At 37.2% G+C, this 21,355-nt stretch overlaps 1 protein-coding gene and 1 long non-coding RNA gene across 2 annotated transcripts in view; one reads left to right on the top strand and one right to left on the bottom strand.

Annotated features, from left to right (window-relative positions):
• Positions 1-21,355, bottom strand: part of LOC139960268 (serine/threonine-protein kinase/endoribonuclease IRE1-like) — a 71,538-nt gene that overhangs the window by 11,684 nt on the left and 38,499 nt on the right. Inside the window, exons 6-10 of the mRNA XM_071958505.1 lie at positions 20,549-20,720; positions 12,114-12,172; positions 7,671-7,917; positions 6,722-6,803; positions 1,603-1,762 (exon numbers count right to left, since the gene is read on the bottom strand). Coding sequence (XP_071814606.1) covers positions 1,603-1,762; positions 6,722-6,803; positions 7,671-7,917; positions 12,114-12,172; positions 20,549-20,720 — 720 coding nt within the window. The remainder of the gene's footprint in view (positions 1-1,602; positions 1,763-6,721; positions 6,804-7,670; positions 7,918-12,113; positions 12,173-20,548; positions 20,721-21,355) is intronic.
• On the top strand, positions 12,179-16,723 carry LOC139960270 (uncharacterized). The gene is made up of 3 exons (XR_011790459.1): positions 12,179-13,612; positions 13,670-13,723; positions 13,778-16,723. It is a non-coding gene; the product is annotated as an uncharacterized lncRNA (long non-coding RNA).

Below are 21,355 nucleotides of genomic sequence, written 5' to 3'. Positions count from 1 at the left end.
GTGACATAGCTTACTATGTCAGAGGTGAACACGGAAATGTGATATTAATCAGCGAGTTCCGCCACTCCCTCGCTGCTATTGACCAAGTTAACGATTAAACTGGATACTGCTTCAGAAATGTTAAAAACTAAAATAAATGAACAGGTATTCTGTTAGGCATCTGAAAAGGTAAGGGTTAGGTGGAGAAATGGGAAGGGACAGGAATGATGATAAACAGATGCCTCCACAAAGTTTACAATTGGTAAAAATAAAATAAGGATGCATATTTGCATCCGGTTTGAAGGAGACTACACTAAAAATCTCAGTATGGTGTTTTGTGTTGTAGAACTAACTTCATTGTGCATCATGAGTTTGAAGGAGACTAGACTGATACATTCAGTGTAGTGTTTTGCATTGTAATAAACACCACTGTCCCCATTCAGTTTGAAGGAGACTAGACTGATACATTCAGTGTAGTGGTTGCATTGTAGTAAACACCACTGTCCCCATACAGTTTGAAGGAGATTAGACTGATACATTCAGTGAAGTGTTTTGCATTGTAGTAAACACCACTGTCCCCATTCAGTTTGAAGGAGACTAGACTGATACATTCAGTGTAGTGTTTTGCATTGTAGTGAACACCTCTGTCCCTATTTAGTTTGAGGGAGACTAGACTGATACATTCAATGTAGTGTTTTGCATTGTAGTAAACACCACTGTTCCAATCCATTTTGAAGGAGACTAGACTGATACGTTCAGTGTAGTGGTTGTGTTGTAGTAAACACCACTGTCCCCATACAGTTTAGACTAGACTGATACATTCAGTATACTGTTTTGCATTGTAGTAAACACCACTGTCCCCATTCAGTTTGAAGGAGACTACACTGATATATTCAATGTCGTGTTTGCATTGTAGTGAACACCACTGTTCCAATCCATTTTGAAGGAGACTAGACTGATACGTTCAGTGTAGTGTTTTGCATTGTAGTAAACCCAACTGTTCCAATCCATTTTGAAGGAGACTAGACTGATACGTTCAGTGTTGTGTTTTGCATTGTAGTAAACCCAACTGTTCCAATCCATTTTGAAGGAGACTAGACTGATACGTTCAGTGAAGTGTTTTGCATTGTAGTAAACCCAACTGTTCCAATCCATTTTGAAGGAGACTAGACTGATACGTTCAGTGTAGTGGTTGCATTGTAGTAAACACCACTGTCCCCATACAGTTTAGACTAGACTGATACATTCAGTGTAGTGTTTTGCATTGTAGTAAACACCACTGTCCCCATTCAGTTTGAAGGAGACTAGACTGATACATTCAGTGTTTTGCATTGTAGTAAACACCCATGTAGCTAAGGTGGTGCTATTGGTTGAAGTGAATGCTTGGTTGGACTAGACAAAACCCACATGTGATGGGGAAAAAAATCTCTTATCTTATAAATATCTTATCAAATGAACTCTTCACTTCAATATCAGGCCATTAGAATACTCTGCTTTTACCACATCAATTGAAACATCCCACTTCAACAAGTTACAGAAAAGCTCCTCTCTAAAGGACAACCTTGAGCTTCTCTTCTAAAACTTCGTTTCTGACATAATATGTAGTGCTAAGAGAATTCTTACCCAGGAGGATCAAAGAATTGTCTTCCTTCGTTTCTGATTTAGGGAATGCCTCATCCAATGTGATTGTTAATTCTTCATGAGTCTTACTAGATCCTGCTGCCTTGGGAGAAGTACCCGACTTGGGTCCTTCAAGCAGAGGGTAGCCAGATTTGCCCTTGCGCTGGATATCAAAAAAAAAAAGGAAAATGATTCTCGTTATATCAGCACTTAAAAGTGTTTTATGAAATTTATCTATAAGTATGAAGAAAAACCTGTAAACAATGGAATGTATGAAACTTTAGGAACAAAATCTCAGGACACTGTTCACAAGCTGAATTCTCACTCCATATCAGTTATCGACGCTAAATTCTAAACAATGTTTGCAAATCAAGAAACAAAAATTGGTCTTTTTGATGAGTTTATCATATCGCAGGGAGGGGTGGTCTGCTTATCACTAGAGGATGGTTGATATCAAAACTTTACTTAGTAACATTACTGAAAATGAATAAAATATATGAAACATTACATACAATTGTACCACAAATATCACAATTCTTCTACAAAAATGTATCACATCATTATCCTTTGCACTTAGCAAGATTATTACAGAAACTGTTACTGATCCAGATTCCATTCTGTCTACCAATCAATTATCCTAACCCTCACTAGTAATATCAATGTTGGGAATGTTCTTCTCTGTGAAGGACATATGGGTAGGAAGTTTGTTCTTCTGTTCAGGGAACTGCACTCTCTATAGGAGATATCCTTACAATGAAGCCTAACTGTGATAATAATAAAGTGTGACTTCTATCCACAAATTACCAGGAAACCCTATTTCATTGTTTTATGAATATTCAACATGTCAGTATCATGAATATTCATCATGTCAGTATCATGAATATTCATCATGCCAGTTCATGAATACTCAGCAGGTTTCACACATGAACGGTGAGAGGTATTGTTCCTCCCCACCTGGGTTTAGATTGCTACTCCTTTCATCCGGAAAGAGTCACAAGTATCTGTTAACCAAGCTGTTAGCAAGAAACAGAAAAGGTTATAGAATAATTGAAGGGGTTGACTACTGACCAAACAAACAAATCACTAGCCAGAAAAAAATTGATGACCTTCCATGTTCTATATTCCCAGGGGTACATCAAGCTAAGTCAGTGTTTGCCAATTAAACTTGTTGTTATCCATTTATAAAAAACGTGACGATTCAAAGCCACTAACTTAAGTCTCTGTCGTCACCAGCGGCTTTCAAATTATGCTGTCCATTGTTCTCTGGTTTCGATTCCACTTGTCCCGAGTTTTGAAACCCTGTGACTCATATTAATCATTCACATAATTGCAAAGACTATAAGTAGACCATTTTATGATCTCGTGACAACTGTTTACAGTTCCTGCTTCTGTTGACAAGCATCTGTTTACTTGTTGAATTATTGTGGAGTGCCTTTCCCAATTCCTAGATTTGGGCTATAAATCCATTTCAACTGTTACAACTGCAACCAACCGCTTACAGACATAAAGTCTGATGAATTGAACGTAATGGCCTGTGACTTTCGTCCATAAATGATTAGACCAAGAACAATGATGTGACCGCTGTCTGTTAAACAGCACACGTCTTTCCAATGCTGTGCTGTGCAATAATCCAGAATAATGTATCAAACTAGTGATTATTTAAAGACTAGAACTTAAGAACATGACTTCTTTAATCCCCCCCCCCCCACACCCACTGTCATGCCTGGGAAGAATTTCTAGTGATAATGCCTTCCCTTTATGTGTACACAAATCTTCAAAATCTTGTTCCTTTACTTTGAATAGCTTGAAACGAAGAAACATAAATGTAAGAGACTATGTCAATGGTAGATCCTACAGATTTCAAATCAGCTGAAATCCATGATATTCGTCACGAACGTATCAACACGAATTGACGGAGTCTCCTTATGACAGTTTAAAGACCCTTGGATGACTTTTGATGAAATAGTAATGATTGGAACAATTTAATTGATATGACCAGGGAGTTGTTTCCATAACAACTTCCTGATATGACCCAATGACAAGCACACATTGGTACATCAATTAATTCTGCTTAAAAGATTTGAATTACACAACTAGCATCGATTACAGGTAAACTTCACCCCTATTCATCAAAATATTTACATTGATGTGTTTAGTTTCAACAAAATAGGCAATATTAGAAACAAATGAGTATAAACCTCACAGACAATTGTTAGTGTGTTTTGATGACCGATTCTTTGTTTAGTGAACCGGACAACTTTGAATTAAACGGACCATACAAGTATTTGCAATGAAGGACTTATATGGTATGTGTCACTACAACTGCCCTGGAATAAATGTAAATATTATATTATTTGATGACTAGTATCCCTATGTATATCTGCTAGAGTGAATGTTAAAGCTGACTGAAACCATGGTTTCTGCTTTGATAAACTTATGGGGGTCCTGGAGACATGGCTGAATTCTGAGGACAATGAAATGGACCTTATTTCTGCAACTTACAGAGGAATATTGTTCTTTATACAGAGCAACAAAGCTGTGTGTGCCACAGAAAGCAAAACTTCATAAAGTTTGAGTGCTATGCCAGGATAAACTACTCGATGGATGTTGATAGTTAAATAAAGAGAAACTAAAGTTCAGCCTAATAGAATGGTGCTTTACCAACATCAGGACAAAAGCCAAGCAGGAAAACATTAACAATGCTCTTTGTGGTTGTGTCCATATCATTGTGAGTCATCTTTTATATTACAGATAAAAGCAGTTGGTCATAAACCAGATCAATTTCAGCAGGAATTTACACACAGAGGTAGGGTTTCTGTCCAAGCAGTAAAGCTTTGGAGTAGAAATACTGCACAATCTAAACATTCTGATAACTTGTCCATCTGATTAGTAATACTGATTGGCAGCAACCTGTGTTGTCAATTAAAATATATGCAAACCTAATTAGGACAAGTAACAGTAAACATGATGTATAAACCAACGATAACACAAGATCAGGATCCCTGTACAGTGAGGCAGTGCTAGTTGACACTTGATTCCTCAGTTAACACTACACTGGTACACAGGAATTGATCATCATATCAAAAACCATACTGTAAAAGGATGACTTTAGGCACAAAAATTCAACTTGATATGTTGTAGACCATAAAAACACATTGCTTGTATATTATTTCCAGGTTGGATTTCTCCTAACACTTTTAACCTTCTGAGAAATGACTCATATAAAGAAGCCAGGTTTGACAATGAAAGTGACTGGACTACTTAGCCTAATACACAGACCTTAAGGCCAGTTCATCAGATGCAACAAAAATCTCAATAGCAAAACAGAAAACTTTTATATCCTCAAATGACATGTTTGTTACAAAATTTACAGCATTTGTCAAGGACAAATGGTGTTGAATGTCATCTGACGGTGCTCTGTTGCTAATAGCAGGGATGTAAGTGCAGCCCCAAAAAAAAAACGGAAAAAATATTCGGAGACCCCAGGTGAATGCCGTCCTAACACATCCTACTCCTAGCTCTGACTACTTACACACTATCGTTATGTTAGGCTAGCTCAGAAGTATTAGCGCTAACACATCTTACCCCTAGTTCTTACTACTTACACACTATCGTTATGTTAGGCTAGCTCAAAGTTACGAATACGTCGCAGCGAACTACGTAATAAAAAACAGTCTCACATTCGAATGCGATCACAAATATCGACTTTCATATGCGTATCCCGTAGATTTCCGCCGCTCACAAATATCACATGCGTTAATTCAAAAAATTATGTCGAGCACCAGCAGTTACGAAGATATTAATTAGCAGTCCAATCAACATGAATTAGGCAAGGTTTTTCAACGACAGAAATGAGCTATAGCGATTTGAAGTTCGCACGTACGCAACGATATTCACATGGCACAATGTTGTACAGTGCAATGCGATGATGCGAAACTGGAAATGGTATTTTGAGTGATCGATGAGTGAAAATTGAAGTTAGCTTGCTACAACGGGCCAGGCATTTTTGCCGCGTTGTGTCTTTGATATTCGAACAATTTTGTGGAACTTTATTGGAATTTTTAAAAAAAACGGATTTCCGTAAAAATACGGAAGACTTATTGGAATTTAAAAAAAAAATGGATTTCCGTAAAAATCCGTAAGACTTACATCCCTGTAATAGAAGGGGAAAAAATTGAATTATTAGAATTTAGAAAACAACAGCATAACATTAACAATTAGGTCTTCACTGAGGAGTGTCTCTTGCACATTTAGGTCTGCAGTGAGGAGCGTCTCTTGCACATTTAGGTCATGAGTGAGGAGCGTCTCTTACACATTTAGGTCTACAGTGCGGAGCGTCTATTACACATTTAGGTCTACAGTGCGGAGCGTCTATTACACATTTAGGTCTGCACTGAGGAGCATCTCTTACACATTTAGGTCTGCACTGAGGAGCGTCTCTTACACATTTATGTCTGCACTAAGGAGCGTCTCTTACACATTTTGGTCTGCAGTGAGGAGCGTCTCTTACACATTTAGGTCTGCACTAAGGAGCGTCTCTTACACATTTATGTCTGCACTAAGGAGCGCCTCTTACACATTTAGGTCTGCACTGAGGAGCGTCTCTTACACATTTATGTCTGCACTGAGGAGCATCTCTTACACATTTAGGTCTGCAGTGAGGAGCGTCTCTTACACATTTAGGTCTGCACTAAGGAGCGTCTCTTACACATTTATGTCTGCACTAAGGAGCGCCTCTTACACATTTAGGTCTGCACTGAGGAGCGTCTCTTACACATTTATGTCTGCACTAAGGAGCGTCTCTTACACATTTAGGTCTGCTGTGAGGAGCGTCTCTTACACATTTATGTCTGCACTAAGGAGCGCCTCTTACACATTTAGCTCCACACTGAGGAACGTCTCTTAAGCCTTAAAGGAGTATTCCAGTGTTTAACATTACTTTAAAGGTGAATATCTTGAAAGCCTCAATAACTATACAAACTTTACCAGCACATCGAATGTTTCAATTTTATTGAACTATGACATATCAAGACTATAATTCTGCCTGAAGTCACTCTTTAAGGGTGCAGGAGAAAGCATAATGCCTCACAATAAATATCATAAATATAAGACTTCTTCTTACAATGACAGGCACGGTATCTTCCTCGACTACGGCTGGAAATGCAAACACTCCATGCTTATATTCACCGATGTATAACGTTGGACTATGGAGAAAGCAAAGAAACAGATATAACCATATGAATTGTGGGAAATGGACAACTCTGTCATCAGCAGAGGGTGAAACATATCAGCGAAGAGGAAAAAGGCTTCAATTCAAATTTATATCTCATATTATCGTACATAAAGCATACCAAAGTACAGGAGTCAAATAGCATAATACGAAGGGTACCAGAAGGATACTTTTAACAAGGCCGGTGACCCTCAAGAAAAACAAATACAAAAACAAAAACAAAAACCTTAAATTTTGGAGGGAATCCAAAATATTAACCACAAAACTGGCAAAGGGCATTCCTGTTTGTATTTTTTTTCCTGTTTTATCATAACAATTACTAGATTAAAACTGCATTTTGATGAACGTCACATGACCAAAGCTCTACATTCTGTTCCTATTGCAGTGTCTGCGATGACTGCTCCCTTTTTAAAATTTTGCACAAAAAAAATATTACTATTGTTTTCTATCCAGTTAGAAAAGCTGTGGATCTGAAATGTGGATGAGAATTCTGTTATGTTAACTCCTTCCAAGTAACAAATGGTTTACAAGCATGTCAAATATTGGATGACAAAGATCAGATATTCTAACGCTTTACTACGAATATAAGTAGTCTAGATCCATATGGTTACTTGCAGTCAAGGCAGTTGACTGGAAATGACAAGTCACTAGGGTTGGGCTGTCTTAAAGGGTTTACCAGTTCACTCTAGAATCAATAAAGTGAGGGTGCTTTGATTGTGGGGAGACAGGTAAGTGACGAGTCAGGTCAGCCAATCTTTATGGAAATAAGAAAACCCTCTGAACATCTAATACACTTCAATATCTTCGACCACCAGAAAAGCAAAAAGGGATAAAAACCTACATGAGATGTGATTCCTTCTCATATCCTAATAGTCTGTCTCTCCACTGAGGGAAGTCCCCGCCATGCAGCAAGTGGCCGAGGGTCTCCGGTGCGATACTGGTGAAGGGTATCTTGTGTAACCCTTCCCCTTGGAGCTGATACATCCCTACTACGGGGGAACCATACGTGGTATCCCATAGCAGTTCACCGGTGTTAATATCCATGGTGATCACCACACCATCGGAAATTGATGAAAAATGTCTCAACTCTGTAAAAGGGAGGGGGAAAAAAGTATGAAATTGTAAAATACTGAAAAGATAACCGTAGGGGAGCAATAACGTTAAAAAGTAGATGGAGATGCAACATTGTTTTCTCCCATTGTATCATGATAGATAGTCTCTGGGTAAAATAACTTCAGAAGAAATATTAAGTACACAAACATCTGTGAGTAAAACACTGAGGTCTTTATCATATATAAATATAAATATATCCAGGGAACCGTTCCCTGAACTAACATTAGAATAACACTGGCAGCCAGTGGTGCAACGTGTGCATTTACTGGAGATGTCACTATCCAGGGAACCACTCCCTGAACTGACATTAGGCAAGCTGTGCAAAAATTACTTTGCTACATGTGAATGGAAAGACCAACTGTTCTTTCTAAGACATTATCTGTGTTAGAGTGTGTTTTGGTCATACCCCTCCATTTTGCCATTCTACTGACAGACCATAAGAGAGATCTAGCTGCTTTGGTCTGCTGTCAAAGTTGACTTCTTTATCAACTGGTTGAAAGAAATCCTTTAGGCCATTGATTATAGTAATTGGTGTCACACTTAACACTGTAAGATCCACTTCCCTTGGCGTATATTTACCGGTGTCTCAATGATAAACCAGAGGGTAATCCCTCCCAGCAGTTAATTGCCTTTAAATATGTTACAATCAGTATGCAGCACAAGAGTAGTTTGCATGCTAACCCGGGCTGAAGTTCCGTACTGCATGTACCTAAGCCGACCTTTGACCTCCACCTTAAATAGCAAGGTTCTACAACATACAGGGAAGTAAATCAGTAGAAGTAAAATATTGTGTTCATAAGGATTTCAAGTTTTGACCCCTGGTGACCTTAAGTGAACTCTGACCTACACTAAATTGTTTCAACATTACAGTACATAAGGCTATCCTAACCATGCATAAATGAGCTACTTTGCTGTTCAGGTTCAGGAGATAACAGTGATTTTGAGATTTTCACTCTTTGCCGTCTACTAACCCCAAATGACCTCTGACCTCCACCCAAAACAATAGGGTTCTTGTACTTATTATGGGGTAGCCACATGTTAAATATGAGAACTGCAGAGGATACCTATCAGGAGATACGGTGATTACTAGCTAGTGCATCAAATACACACACACATGAACACATGCACACGCTAACTTGACTGTATAGGATACTTGTCTGCTTAGGGCAAGTAACCAAAAAACAAAGATAGAACTGGGCTACGCAACGCATTATCAATGTGTATGAGGAGATTTCTACAACGAATAATAGATAACTTCCTGTCTCCCAATACAGTCTTAAATCACCCAATACAGTCTTCATACAGACAGAACAGTGTTTTATTAAGCAGCAAATATCTTAAAGAAAAAAGGAAAAGCATGTAAAGATATCAGATAAAAAACAGATGAGACATTTGTATAATATTTAGTCAGGATTAACATATTTCCTGGATAATAACGAATATTAGCCAGCTATAAATATCACATAATATAAAGATAAAAATATCAGAAACATATGCCAATCATTTCCTGGTTCCCAGGGGTTGCTTTACAATATTCCAGTTTTAACAATAAACTGACACAATAAACTCACTGTAATTGATGTTAAGTGGTTAACCATAATATCTCAAAGAATTAAAGGGGAAGAAAAGGGATTGAGGGGCAGAAGGGGGAAGGGGCAGATAAAATGAGTAAGGAATCTTCTATATTTGCATATTTCTCCCTGTTGTTCTTTTTTCGACATAACTTTTTAAGCTCACTTTCTCTGATGTTGTTATGTGTGTATGTTAATGTTATTATGATGACTGATATTATCAATGAAACAGGTGAAAATAGATGCCTCACAATGTCCTGTCAGATTCCTGCAATGCAATTAAACCTTCTTATCAAAGTATTGTGCTTGTTAGAAAATGAGTTTGAGTATCTGCTTAATTTATCTGCATATTTAAGATGGTCTTTCAATGTGGATATTTAAGTCTATGCAATAGTTTCAAGGTATATCTGATACGACTCACTTTACTAGATAGTCTTTAGAAAACACTTCTAGTTTCTCTGAACAAACATCAACAATAGGGTTAACCCCCACACAATTTTTGAAATAAGTCAGATTCCAATTGAAAGATTTCCCCCCCCCCTTGATTTCCCCCTCCTTGACATGTTACATATATATATATATATATATATATATATATATATATATATATATATATATATATATATATGCATGTATTCTGGCGTTGTTGCACGTACACGGCACATCAAGGCATTCTTCACCCACATAGCAACAAAAGTAATCAAAGCAAAATAGTAACACACAAAGGTATGTCAAATTCAGACTTCACATTTCAAGAGGACTGCTCTTTTTTTTTGTATTTTCAACAAGGTGCAAAAGAGATACTTGAAGGTGATGCCACTGGTAAAGTGATTTCCATCAAGAGTCTTATGTTCCGGTTAGTAAACTAGGTTGAGCCCAAAACTGGGGTGCCCGCACCCCTGGGAGTGTGGGGCAGGACTCCCAGGGAGTGTGGGGCAGGACTCCGGGGGGTGCAAAGTATTATAAATAACTATGGAAATTCCTGAAAGAATAAGCCCCTGGACACCCCACACCTAATGCATTCTTCAACAGTTGGTACAGAGTTGCACACAGTTCTTTTCCATTTGTTATTAAGGGGTTCAAATAGTGATAAAGGCTGAGAAACACTCTTTAAGAGGTATTTGTGATTCCATTTGTAGGTTTGCTGGACTAGATTGGACCAATCGTCATTCCAATGGTTAGTGTGTTCCAAACAGGTTGGTTTCGTCTTTACCACTTTTGATTCATTAAATTCCTGGGCTGATGCTAGAAGTCTGCTGGTTGTAAAGTAAACAGAACTACCTCCATGAGGTTTGCTCAAAGAACTAACAGAGTGTGCACAGTCAATCCACACCACTTAAAGGCGTTCAGTATGCATCCATCTCTGTCTGAGATCAAATTCGTGGCCCGCCAAAATTTCTTTAGATTATATACATGGAAGAATGACATAAATTTGCTGTCACAAACTAAGCACCCTCACCTCTATTGATTTATGTTATCGTTTTCGTGTACACATTGACGTGCATATTTTAATACTAAAAGCAGTACAAGATGACTGCTGGCATGTAAGCAACCAGGTCCCATAAATACTAAAGATTTCTTTTATCTTGATACTAAAAGTCGTATCTCATTGGTCCAAAACTGACAAAACTTTTTACGGGATCAATAGGCGTTGTAGAAGACTCAAAAGCCAAAATTAACACCAAAATATCGACCTGGAATGAAATCAAGTTAATTGGTAGCTAACTTTGCTCAGTGTTTCACCAGATTTGAATTTCGAAAGTAACGTAGGGGACAGTGGAGGATAAAATTGAGATGCACCAATGTACCACTGGAAGAAGTTCATAGCCCAGTGTTAACAAATATTCAGTAGTCCTCATGGTGGGGGTGGGGGGGGGGGCATTTTGGTATCTTTTATAAGAAGGATATTTCTTTTGACATGGAGAATACTGCATTTTGCAAGGTCCCTGATTTACATGTAATACTTTTGTACCTTTGACAAGCATAAATGCTTTTTTTCAATCTATTACTATCGAAACCCACGTGCAATCTGAAGATACACAGAGCAAATCAAGAAAGATTGTAAATTTAGCAAAATTGAAGGATACTTTGGATGTAGGAGAGTAAACTTTGCCTTTGATTAGTAATAAACTTAATGAACATTAATTCCTTGCCTTTAGTCATTATAATTCATTCACATTCCTTCTTCTTTTTTTTTTGTAGTATTCTACAACCCTTGTGGTTTCTCCCTCGGCATCGCTCCCAATGACACCGAAATTAGTCGCCATTCAGCTCATCTCTTGAATAAACACTGTTAATATCATACAATATCATTCTTTCTCCCTTCATGATATCTTCAATAAACAAAAGTTGCAAATTCTGATTAAAAAAAGAAAAAAAAGTAATCGAATTGTTGCAGATTTTAATTAGACGCGCTGTCTACTCCCTTTTTGCTTACAATTTCTTTGATTATTCTATAAAGTAATCAATTATTAAGCCTTTAACTGCCTCTGATGACAAAACCACCATTCCCCTCAGGGCAAATTCAATGACCCTAGGGACAGAGGTTTGAAGCTAGAGGTATATTTGACACACCCACAAATCATGCTTGCCTGACTTACCGTAATCAGCCTCATCTGTGGCGACATGCGAGGAGTAGTCGGTGTACGTTACATTCCATCTGCCGAAAGCAAAGCGTGCAAGAAAGAAGGGAAATATAAAAATAAAAGGAAAGTCAAATTATAGAAAGACTTAAATTCCATTCATGAGTATAGGATAAGAAATAGTAAAATATCTCATCATTGGTTTAATGATTCATGGGAGGAGGAACACACTAGGGAAGGAGATGAGTAGAAATTACACCTTTACTGACTGCAATCCGCAAAACACTTTGAATGAATAGTATTGTCTGATTCTATTAGAAAATCCGGAGCGAGAGTCTTGAAAAAACTGGCAACAAAAAAGAACATGCTAAGTGGGAAAACAACAGGGGTTGGGGAAAGGGGTTGAATACAGATGGGTAGAAGATCAGCTACTGGTTGGCTACTCTTTATTTTTCTGACACATTATATTAAATCCTCAGTGCACTGACACTAATCACCAAATCACCACTACATACTTCCCAAGCAAAAAGAGGGCGTACTCTCACTCATACAAATAAATCTTTACTCTTACTGTCTGTAGGGTTTAAAGTTCCTAAGTAAGAGTGAGGCCCCACTCAAAGATAAATGTTCAGTGTAGTAATCAATGAATATTGGTCTCCATAGGCTTAATGGGCTGGAGTGTTCACTGTAGTAATCAATGAATACAGGTCTCCATATGTTTACTGGGCTGGAGTGTTCACTGTAGTAATCAATGAATATAGGTCTCCATAGGCTTACTGGGCTGGAGTGTTCACTGTAGTAATCAATGAATATAGGTCTCCATATGTTTACTGGGCTGGAGTGTTCACTGTAGTAGTCAATGAACATAGGTCTCCATAGGCTTACTGGGCTGGAGTGTTCACTGAAGTAATCAATGAATATAGGTCTCCATATGTTTACTGGGCTGGAGTGTTCACTGTAGTAGTCAATGAACATAGGTCTCCATATGTTTACTGGGCTGGAGTGTTCACTGTAGTAATCAATGAATATAGGTCTCCATATGTTTACTGGGCTGGAGTGTTCACTGTAGTAGTCAATGAACATAGGTCTCAATAGGCTTACTGGGCTGGAGTGTTCACTGAAGTAATCAATGAATATAGGTCTCCATATGTTTACTGGGCTGGAGTGTTCACTGTAGTAGTCAATGAATACAGGTCTCCATATGTTTACTGGGCTGGAGTGTTCACTGTAGTAATCAATGAATATAGGTCTCCATATGTTTACTGGGCTGGAGTGTTTACTGTAGTAATCAATGAATATAGGTCTCCATATGTTTACTGGGCTGGAGTGTTCACTGTAGTAATCAATGAATATAGGTCTCCATATGTTTACTGGGCTGGAGTGTTCACTGTAGTAGTCAATGAACATAGGTCTCAATAGGCTTACTGGGCTGGAGTGTTCACTGAAGTAATCAATGAATACAGGTCTCCATATGTTTACTGGGCTGGAGTGTTCACTGTAGTAGTCAATGAACATAGGTCTCCATATGTTTACTGCTGGGCTGGAGTGTTCACTGTAGTAATCAATGAATATAGGTCTCCATATGTTTACTGGGCTGGAGTGTTCACTGTAGTAGTCAATGAACATAGGTCTCAATAGGCTTACTGGGCTGGAGTGTTCACTGAAGTAATCAATGAATACAGGTCTCCATATGTTTACTGGGCTGGAGTGTTCACTGTAGTAGTCAATGAACATAGGTCTCAATAGGCTTACTGGGCTGGAGTGTTCACTGTAGTAATCAATGAATATACAGTAGGTCTCCATAGGCTTACTGGGCTGGAGTGTTCACTGTAGTAGTCAATGAATACAGGTCTCCATAGGCTTACTGGGCTGGTGTGTTCACTGTAGTAGTCAGTGAATACAGGTCTCCATAGGCTTACTGGGCTGGAGTGTTCACTGTAGTAGTCAATGACTATAGGTCTCCATATGTTTACTGGGCTGGAGTGTTCACTGTAGTAGTCAATGAACATAGGTCTCAATAGCCTTACTGGGCTGGAGTGTTCACTGTAGTAGTCAATGAATATAGGTCTCCATATGTTTACTGGGCTGGAGTGTTCACTGTAGTAATCAATGAGTATAGGTCTCCATATGCTTACTGGGCTGGAGTGTTCACTGTAGTAATCAATGAATATAGGTCTCCATATGTTTACTGGGCTGGAGTGTTCACTGTAGTAGTCAATGAATACAGGTCTCCATAGGCTTACTGGGCTGGAGGGAACAAGACTACTAGGAAAGTGATACTGGATCTTTCATTCAATGCAATGCATACTAAAATCTAATTTATTGCTTAGTTCTAATCTTGTATTTAAGGTTTGCTACATATATATTTAAATTCCCTCTATTACTCCCTCCATCCCCCCCCCCCCCCCCACTGGCCATCTCTCAGACACACACTCTCTTTAATGTAGAATTCATGTTAATATTGCTCACTGATGTCATTCAGAACTTCATTTTTCACAACTCAATTTCACAATACAAAGCCTATAACAACTCTACAATAGTCTTGTTATGTTACACATAAATCTTGCTCATTTCCATTGTGCAGTATTAGCATACACTACGTATCTAATTCATAGATTTACCAAATTACCTCTTTACAATGAAAAGGTATGGCACATGTACATTTCTCTTAGTTCCTATAAAAATGACAGTTTTTTCGTCAGCCCGCATATGACCTCAAGTGGCATTTAGGTACCTTCAAGTTGAGCTAATGCTACTGTACTTATTGCTTCACCAGTATCAAGTACCACTTTGGGTGCCCAAAAGAAAAGATTGTAATATAAACCAGCCTTGATTGAAAAATTCCCTGAAAACTCAAAACTGTTACACAAAGAGTGAAAGAAGGTTACTTGTAAGAAATACTAATTGCAGGTAGGTTATCATACTTATATATACTGTGATACAGAGAATACCTCTATATAAAGTATAATGAACTGTGTCTTGCAATGTGAGGAATTTCTCTATCATTGTTTAAATGACTTTTTCCCCTTGCTCATTGGAACTTCCTACGCTTTTAGTTACTTGGATTTCTACTTCTTAATTGCTTTAAATCAGTTTTCTTCATAGAAAAAACACTTTTCACTGCAGCTTTTCCTTATTTTTATATCTTGAGTACAGGAGAAAATCTTGTTTTCTATTGTATTTTTTTTTGGGGGGGGGGGAGGGGGGGAAAACAAATTTTGTTTTAGAGAGCAATGATTGTTTATAACATTTCTTTAGAACAAACGACTTTGTAGGCTTTAGTAAGTCTAATATTAGCACCACAGATTCACTTGTGCCATGTTTATTGTTTCATTAACACTATGTTCACTTCCTTTGAGAGGTGTGGTTTTCAAACTGGCATTGTTTGACATGACTCACTCGTTACTTCACCATGAACATATCCAAGGAGGGAAAGGAAACTACTCCATCTCCCACAACACTGTCTGTACTATCAAATATGAGACACTTAAAACCTTCATTACATCAAACCATCATAGTACCAAACTGAATCAAATCTCATCTCTCTCTCACTTTGGGAGAGTTCATTCATAGCATGCATCTCGATGAGGATTCATCTTCTCCCCCTGTAAATACTTTTGTTTTTATCAATACTTTGAAACACTAAAACCTAATTGCGACTGACTTAGATAAAGCTGTCATGTGGCTTGGTGCTTGTCCCGAGCGGCGCATCTTGTACAATCCGTGATATGGGTCTCCATTGCTACTGTAAAGCGCTTTAACATTTTATAATGACTTGGCATTCAGCAAGAAGTACCCTTTTCATATTATCTATTCACAGTGTACTTGAAAAGAGTTCCAAAGTTACTTACATTTGCAGGTATCATTAATTATGTAAGGAATCAAATCTGATTATAACATAAGACTGGAAAAGAAGACATACTACTACACATTGAAAATAAGCTTTCAAAGTTGTTTACCCAGAGAAAATGACTTCAGAAGGGAGAGAGTTGTACCCAGAGATAATCCCTTCAGAAGGGAGAATAAAGAATGATTAACACCTCAAGAAATTGTTTTGTGTCTTTTTATAGAGACGTCTGGAAGAACGGTGGAGCAGTGTTTGGTAAAACGGGCAACATTTGTGGAGGGACTGATGGCTCCAAACAGGAAGGACATGATGAACCGAGTGATAAACAATGTACTATTAGTTTTGAGAGATGATGATAATCACCATTGCTACACACTATTATTTTGGTTTACATAAGATATCATCAATATCATCATCTGTTTGGTAAAACGGGCAACATTTGTGGAGGGACTGATGGCTCCAAACAGGAAGGACATGATGAACCGAGTGATAAACAATGTACAATTAGTTTTGAGAGATGATGATAATCACCATTGCTACACACTATTATTTTGGTTTACATAAGATATCATCAATATCATCATCTGTTTGGTAAAACGGGCAACATTTGTGGAGGGACTGATGGCTCCAAACAGGAAGGACATGATGAACCGAGTGATAAACAATGTACTATTAGTTTTGAGAGATGATGATAATCACCATTGCTACACACTATTATTTTGGTTTACATAAGATATCATCAATATCATCATCTGTTTGGTAAAACGGGCAACATTTGTGGAGGGACTGATGGCGCCAAACAGGAAGGACATGATGAACCGAGTGATAAACAATGTACAATTAGTTTTGAGAGATGATGATAATCACCATTGCTACACACTATTATTTTGGTTTACATAAGATATCATCAATATCATCATCTGTTTGGTAAAACGGGCAACATTTGTGGAGGGACTGATGGCTCCAAACAGGAAGGACATGATGAACCGAGTGATTAACAATGTACTATTAGTTTTGAGAGATGATGATAATCACCATTGCTACACACTATTATTTTGGTTTACATAAGATATCATCAATAGCATCATCCGTTTGGTAAAACGGGCAACATTTGTGGAGGGATTGATGGCTCCAAACAGGAAGGACATGATGAACCGAGTGATAAACAATGTACTATTAGTTTTGAGAGATGATGATAATCACCATTGCTACACACTATTATTTTGGTTTACATAAGATATCATCAATATCATCATCCGTTTGGTAAAACGGGCAACATTTGTGGAGGGATTGATGGCTCCAAACAGGAAGGACATGATGAACCGAGTGATTAACAATTTACTATTAGTTTTGAGAGATGATGATAATCACCATTGCTACACACTATTATTTTGGTTTACATAAGATATCATCAATATCATCATCCGTTTGGTAAAACGGGCAACATTTGTGGAGGGATTGATGGCTCCAAACAGGAAGGACATGATGAACTGAGTGATAAACAATGTACTATTAGTTTTGAGAGATGATGATAATCACCACTGCTACACACTATTGGGGTTTACATAAGATATCATCAATATCATCATCCGTTTGGTAAAACGGGCAACATTTGTGGAGGGATTGATGGCTCCAAACAGGAAGGACATGATGAACCGAGTGATAAACAATGTACCATCAGTTTTGAGAGATGATGATAATCACCATTGCTACACACTATTAGCCTATTAGGGTTTACATAAGATATCATCAATATCATTGATATCATCATCTGTTTGGTAAAAACGGACAACATTTGTGGAGGGATTGATGGCTTCAAACAGGAAGGACGGGGTGAACCGAGTGATAAACAATGTACTATTAGTTTTGAGATATGATAATCACCATTGCTACACACTATTAGGATTTACATTTAAAGATATCATCAAAAAATATATCATATATACATAATATATCATATCATAACTAAGCAAATACAGTGATGCAATGTGTGATAGCTACAATAACAGAATAATTATATGCAATTTGACAAACATGTATGTATGTTTGGGTGTATGTGTGTATGTATGTATGTATTTTACATCCTCCTGCAAGCAGGAACTCGTGAAGAAGCAACATTGGCTTATCAAAGCCGCAGGCTGACCAAAGTCAGTCTCTTACATTCATATTTATCGTCCATGATTATGAATTGTCAACATATATATAACACAATGTTTAAATTATTATATGGTTAATATTTAATAACATAAGAAAATAGATGAGTGTGAGAAGCATGATCTTGAGGTGGGAGAGGTGGAGGTGGGATGGGGAAGAGGATTAACTTAATTCTGGTTTGGCTTACACAGACCATCAAAGATACTATAATTTAATAGCTGACTGAATGAAGAGTAGCCCCTGGGAAGCTTGTACCAAAGAGAACTTTATGTTGCGATAAAGGGTTATCAGCATAGCCATTAAATGAAGTCCAATAATGGTCACTCACATTGGGATTTCCACATACAGTACCTTGTACAGATAACCTCACTGTAACATGTCACTGTCTGAGTTAACATTCCTCAATGTCGGAAATAATTTGTAGCCTCTGAAAAACACCCAGGAACAAACATTTACATGTATCTAAAAGCCCATTTTAGCAAGTTTAGATTTCTTGGCTATACTGGTACAAGTCCTTTATTCATGACGAGATCCTTGAACAGTGTTTATGTGTAAGATGTGCAGAAGTATCCAAGAATGGAGAGAGTATAAAGTCTGTTTCATAGTTAGCATGTTAGACGTGATCAATGAGGACACAGAATAGTTCACTGGGATTATCAATAATCTCTAACTATCAGAAGTAGTTTATCACGTAATCATATCCCGGGATAGACTTCCCGCATTATATAATCCTGCTTTTAAGAATAATATATTTCAAGGTTTCACTTTGCAAACAATCAAAATAAAGTTAGCAAGGTGAGTGATGTTAATGATTCAAACCTACTTTACCTTGAGTGCAACCACTAGCATTTTCAATCTAACTTGTTGAAGTGTTACATTCTTTTTTTATCTATGTTAAATGATGGCTTCTTAAAGTTAGAACAAGGAAAGCATTCACAAGAGTGAATAGACTATGATGGGAGCCTATTTAAAGGCTCTCTGCTTTCAAGTGGCTGATTGTGTAATGTAATGTCTACAGACATGCTAATTAACACACAATTAGCATGTTGCATACGTGTGACAACACTAGACTTAAACTTAAAAAAATCGACTCCTGCAAAGCAAGCATGAAACACTTTGCCTACTTTGCATATAAGAATCAGTTCATAGTTTGTTTACTGTAATTAACGAGTATAACGTTTTAATTACCAGCTGGTTTTACTGGCTGGAAATACATACTGTACCTTTGTTCTTTTACTAGAGTAAATGTACCCAGTGTAAGCTGGAATATAGTTGATGTTAACTTGGTATTAACAAACAACTGCATTGAGTGTGAGCGATTTAATTTTCACTACAAAAATTTGGCAAGCAGTGTAAATTTATGGTCACATGATATGTCATGGTATGAATTATTCATATATTTGACCAGCGTTTATCAGAAACTGCAATAGAATTCATGTCAGATGTAATGGTTTGATTTCAATGAAAGAGAAACTCACAAGTTGAATATAATCTAAAATACACTGAACCTTCCGGGTACAATATCATCAAATATTCACTTGAAAAGGTCCACTAGATTGCTTAAAACTTTCATTAAGTTATACTGTATTAACAGCCTTTTTTGATTCAAGACTTTTGTTTGCTTAAATACATTAAGCTGAATAATTAATATATCTAATGTGAAAATCCATAAGGTGTTAAATGAGGAATCCCTGTCATCTCCTTCACCCCACCCCCCCTTCATAAAACTCAAGTTAGAAGGTTCAAGTCTTACAGAAAATTCTCTTCATAACCAGCTCAGAACTGAAAGAATGATCTGCCAAATTTTATGAGTGTGCTTGTATTATGTTTTGTCCAATGATTATAAAAAATGAAGGAAGGCCGTACACATACGAACAAGGCAAAATGACAACGTTTTTCGTTTTGCTATATCAAAAACTTTTTCCAGCTGTCTCACTTAGATTAACAGCCATAATTAATCAAAAGATGACATATTTCAGAGCTCATATGGAAAAACTGATAAAAATAAGCATTTATACTGACTCATAAAACCAGCAAGAGCAAATAAGCTTTTCTTACTTTTGCTTTTGGTTAATTGTTCCTTTGACATAAATTCCTGATTGCTTTCATATTCTGTACTGAAGCATCAGGAAATACATCAACTCCCTATTGTTTTTTAACACAATAGATTTAATTAATGGGTATGTAAAACTACCATAGTTGTGAAGCAGAGCCAAACTTATCCCTTTGTTAGGAATGCTTATAGACATATATGGGAATTAATACCAACAACCGAATATGACTGGACAGATTCTCTAAAGCAACATCTAATAATGAAAACAACTTTCAGGGCTTCATTTCCTACTTGAAATGATATCACAAATTTTGTTGCAGTTCTGCCCCCACCCCCCCCCCCCCCTAGTTTAATGTTTCTAGAAGTGTGACTGATAAGTTCTGAAGTTTTTGTGCTTACATTTGATCTCGGGTACTGCTATCAAACATGGTGACTACAAACTCTGTCCTTCCCAAGAATAAAGTGTTCTGGTTAGAGGAGGGACAAGACTCTTGCGAGGACACTGTGGACAATGTCTGCTGTCTTACTCCTGTCTTGGCATCGACTGCCACCCACTTGTCTATCTTTTGACCTGTTGAAGACAGATGAAGAACAGTGAAAACAAATAGTCAATAATAGAAAACAAATAGAAAGTAAACAAAACAGTAAGTTTAAACAATAAATCATCACTGATGTTATATAGAGTTACACATCTTTAAATTTAAATAGCATGCTTTGATGTGACAAAAAAAAAAACTGTATTAAATGAAACTAGAACAGCTTGAAGAGATCAAAAAATGTATAACACATTTAAGCAAAAGCTCATCAAAGAAAATAAATTTAATAAATGAAAGCCTATTAATTTCTGATAAAGCTAGAGATTGGTATTTTTTAAGTAAGACCAATCGATGCTGATCTCTGTGTTAATTGTTAATATGGTGTAGTGCCCTGTAGTGCTAATACAGTAGTTCGCTCTTACTTTTGTAGTTGATTAATCGCATTGCTCTCGCGATTACTGTGATTACTCGGTTACAGTTATGACATCATCACTGTCATTTTACATTGCAGAAATACAGTTAAAATCTTTCTCCATTGTGCACTGTCTTTATTTGTTCTTGTCGTGTCTTAATGTGTGGTGTCTAAATCATGTTAAAACATCTACTAAACAAAACCTGTGAACACATTTCAATCTAAAACATTTCTTAAAATCCTTCATAGTAAATCAAA

The sequence above is a fragment of the Apostichopus japonicus genome, chromosome 19 (assembly GCF_037975245.1).
Source record: "Apostichopus japonicus isolate 1M-3 chromosome 19, ASM3797524v1, whole genome shotgun sequence".
Taxonomy (NCBI): domain Eukaryota; kingdom Metazoa; phylum Echinodermata; class Holothuroidea; order Aspidochirotida; family Stichopodidae; genus Apostichopus; species Apostichopus japonicus.
The sequence above is the reverse complement of the archived record's forward strand: the minus strand, read 5'-3'. Positions and strand labels throughout refer to the sequence as shown.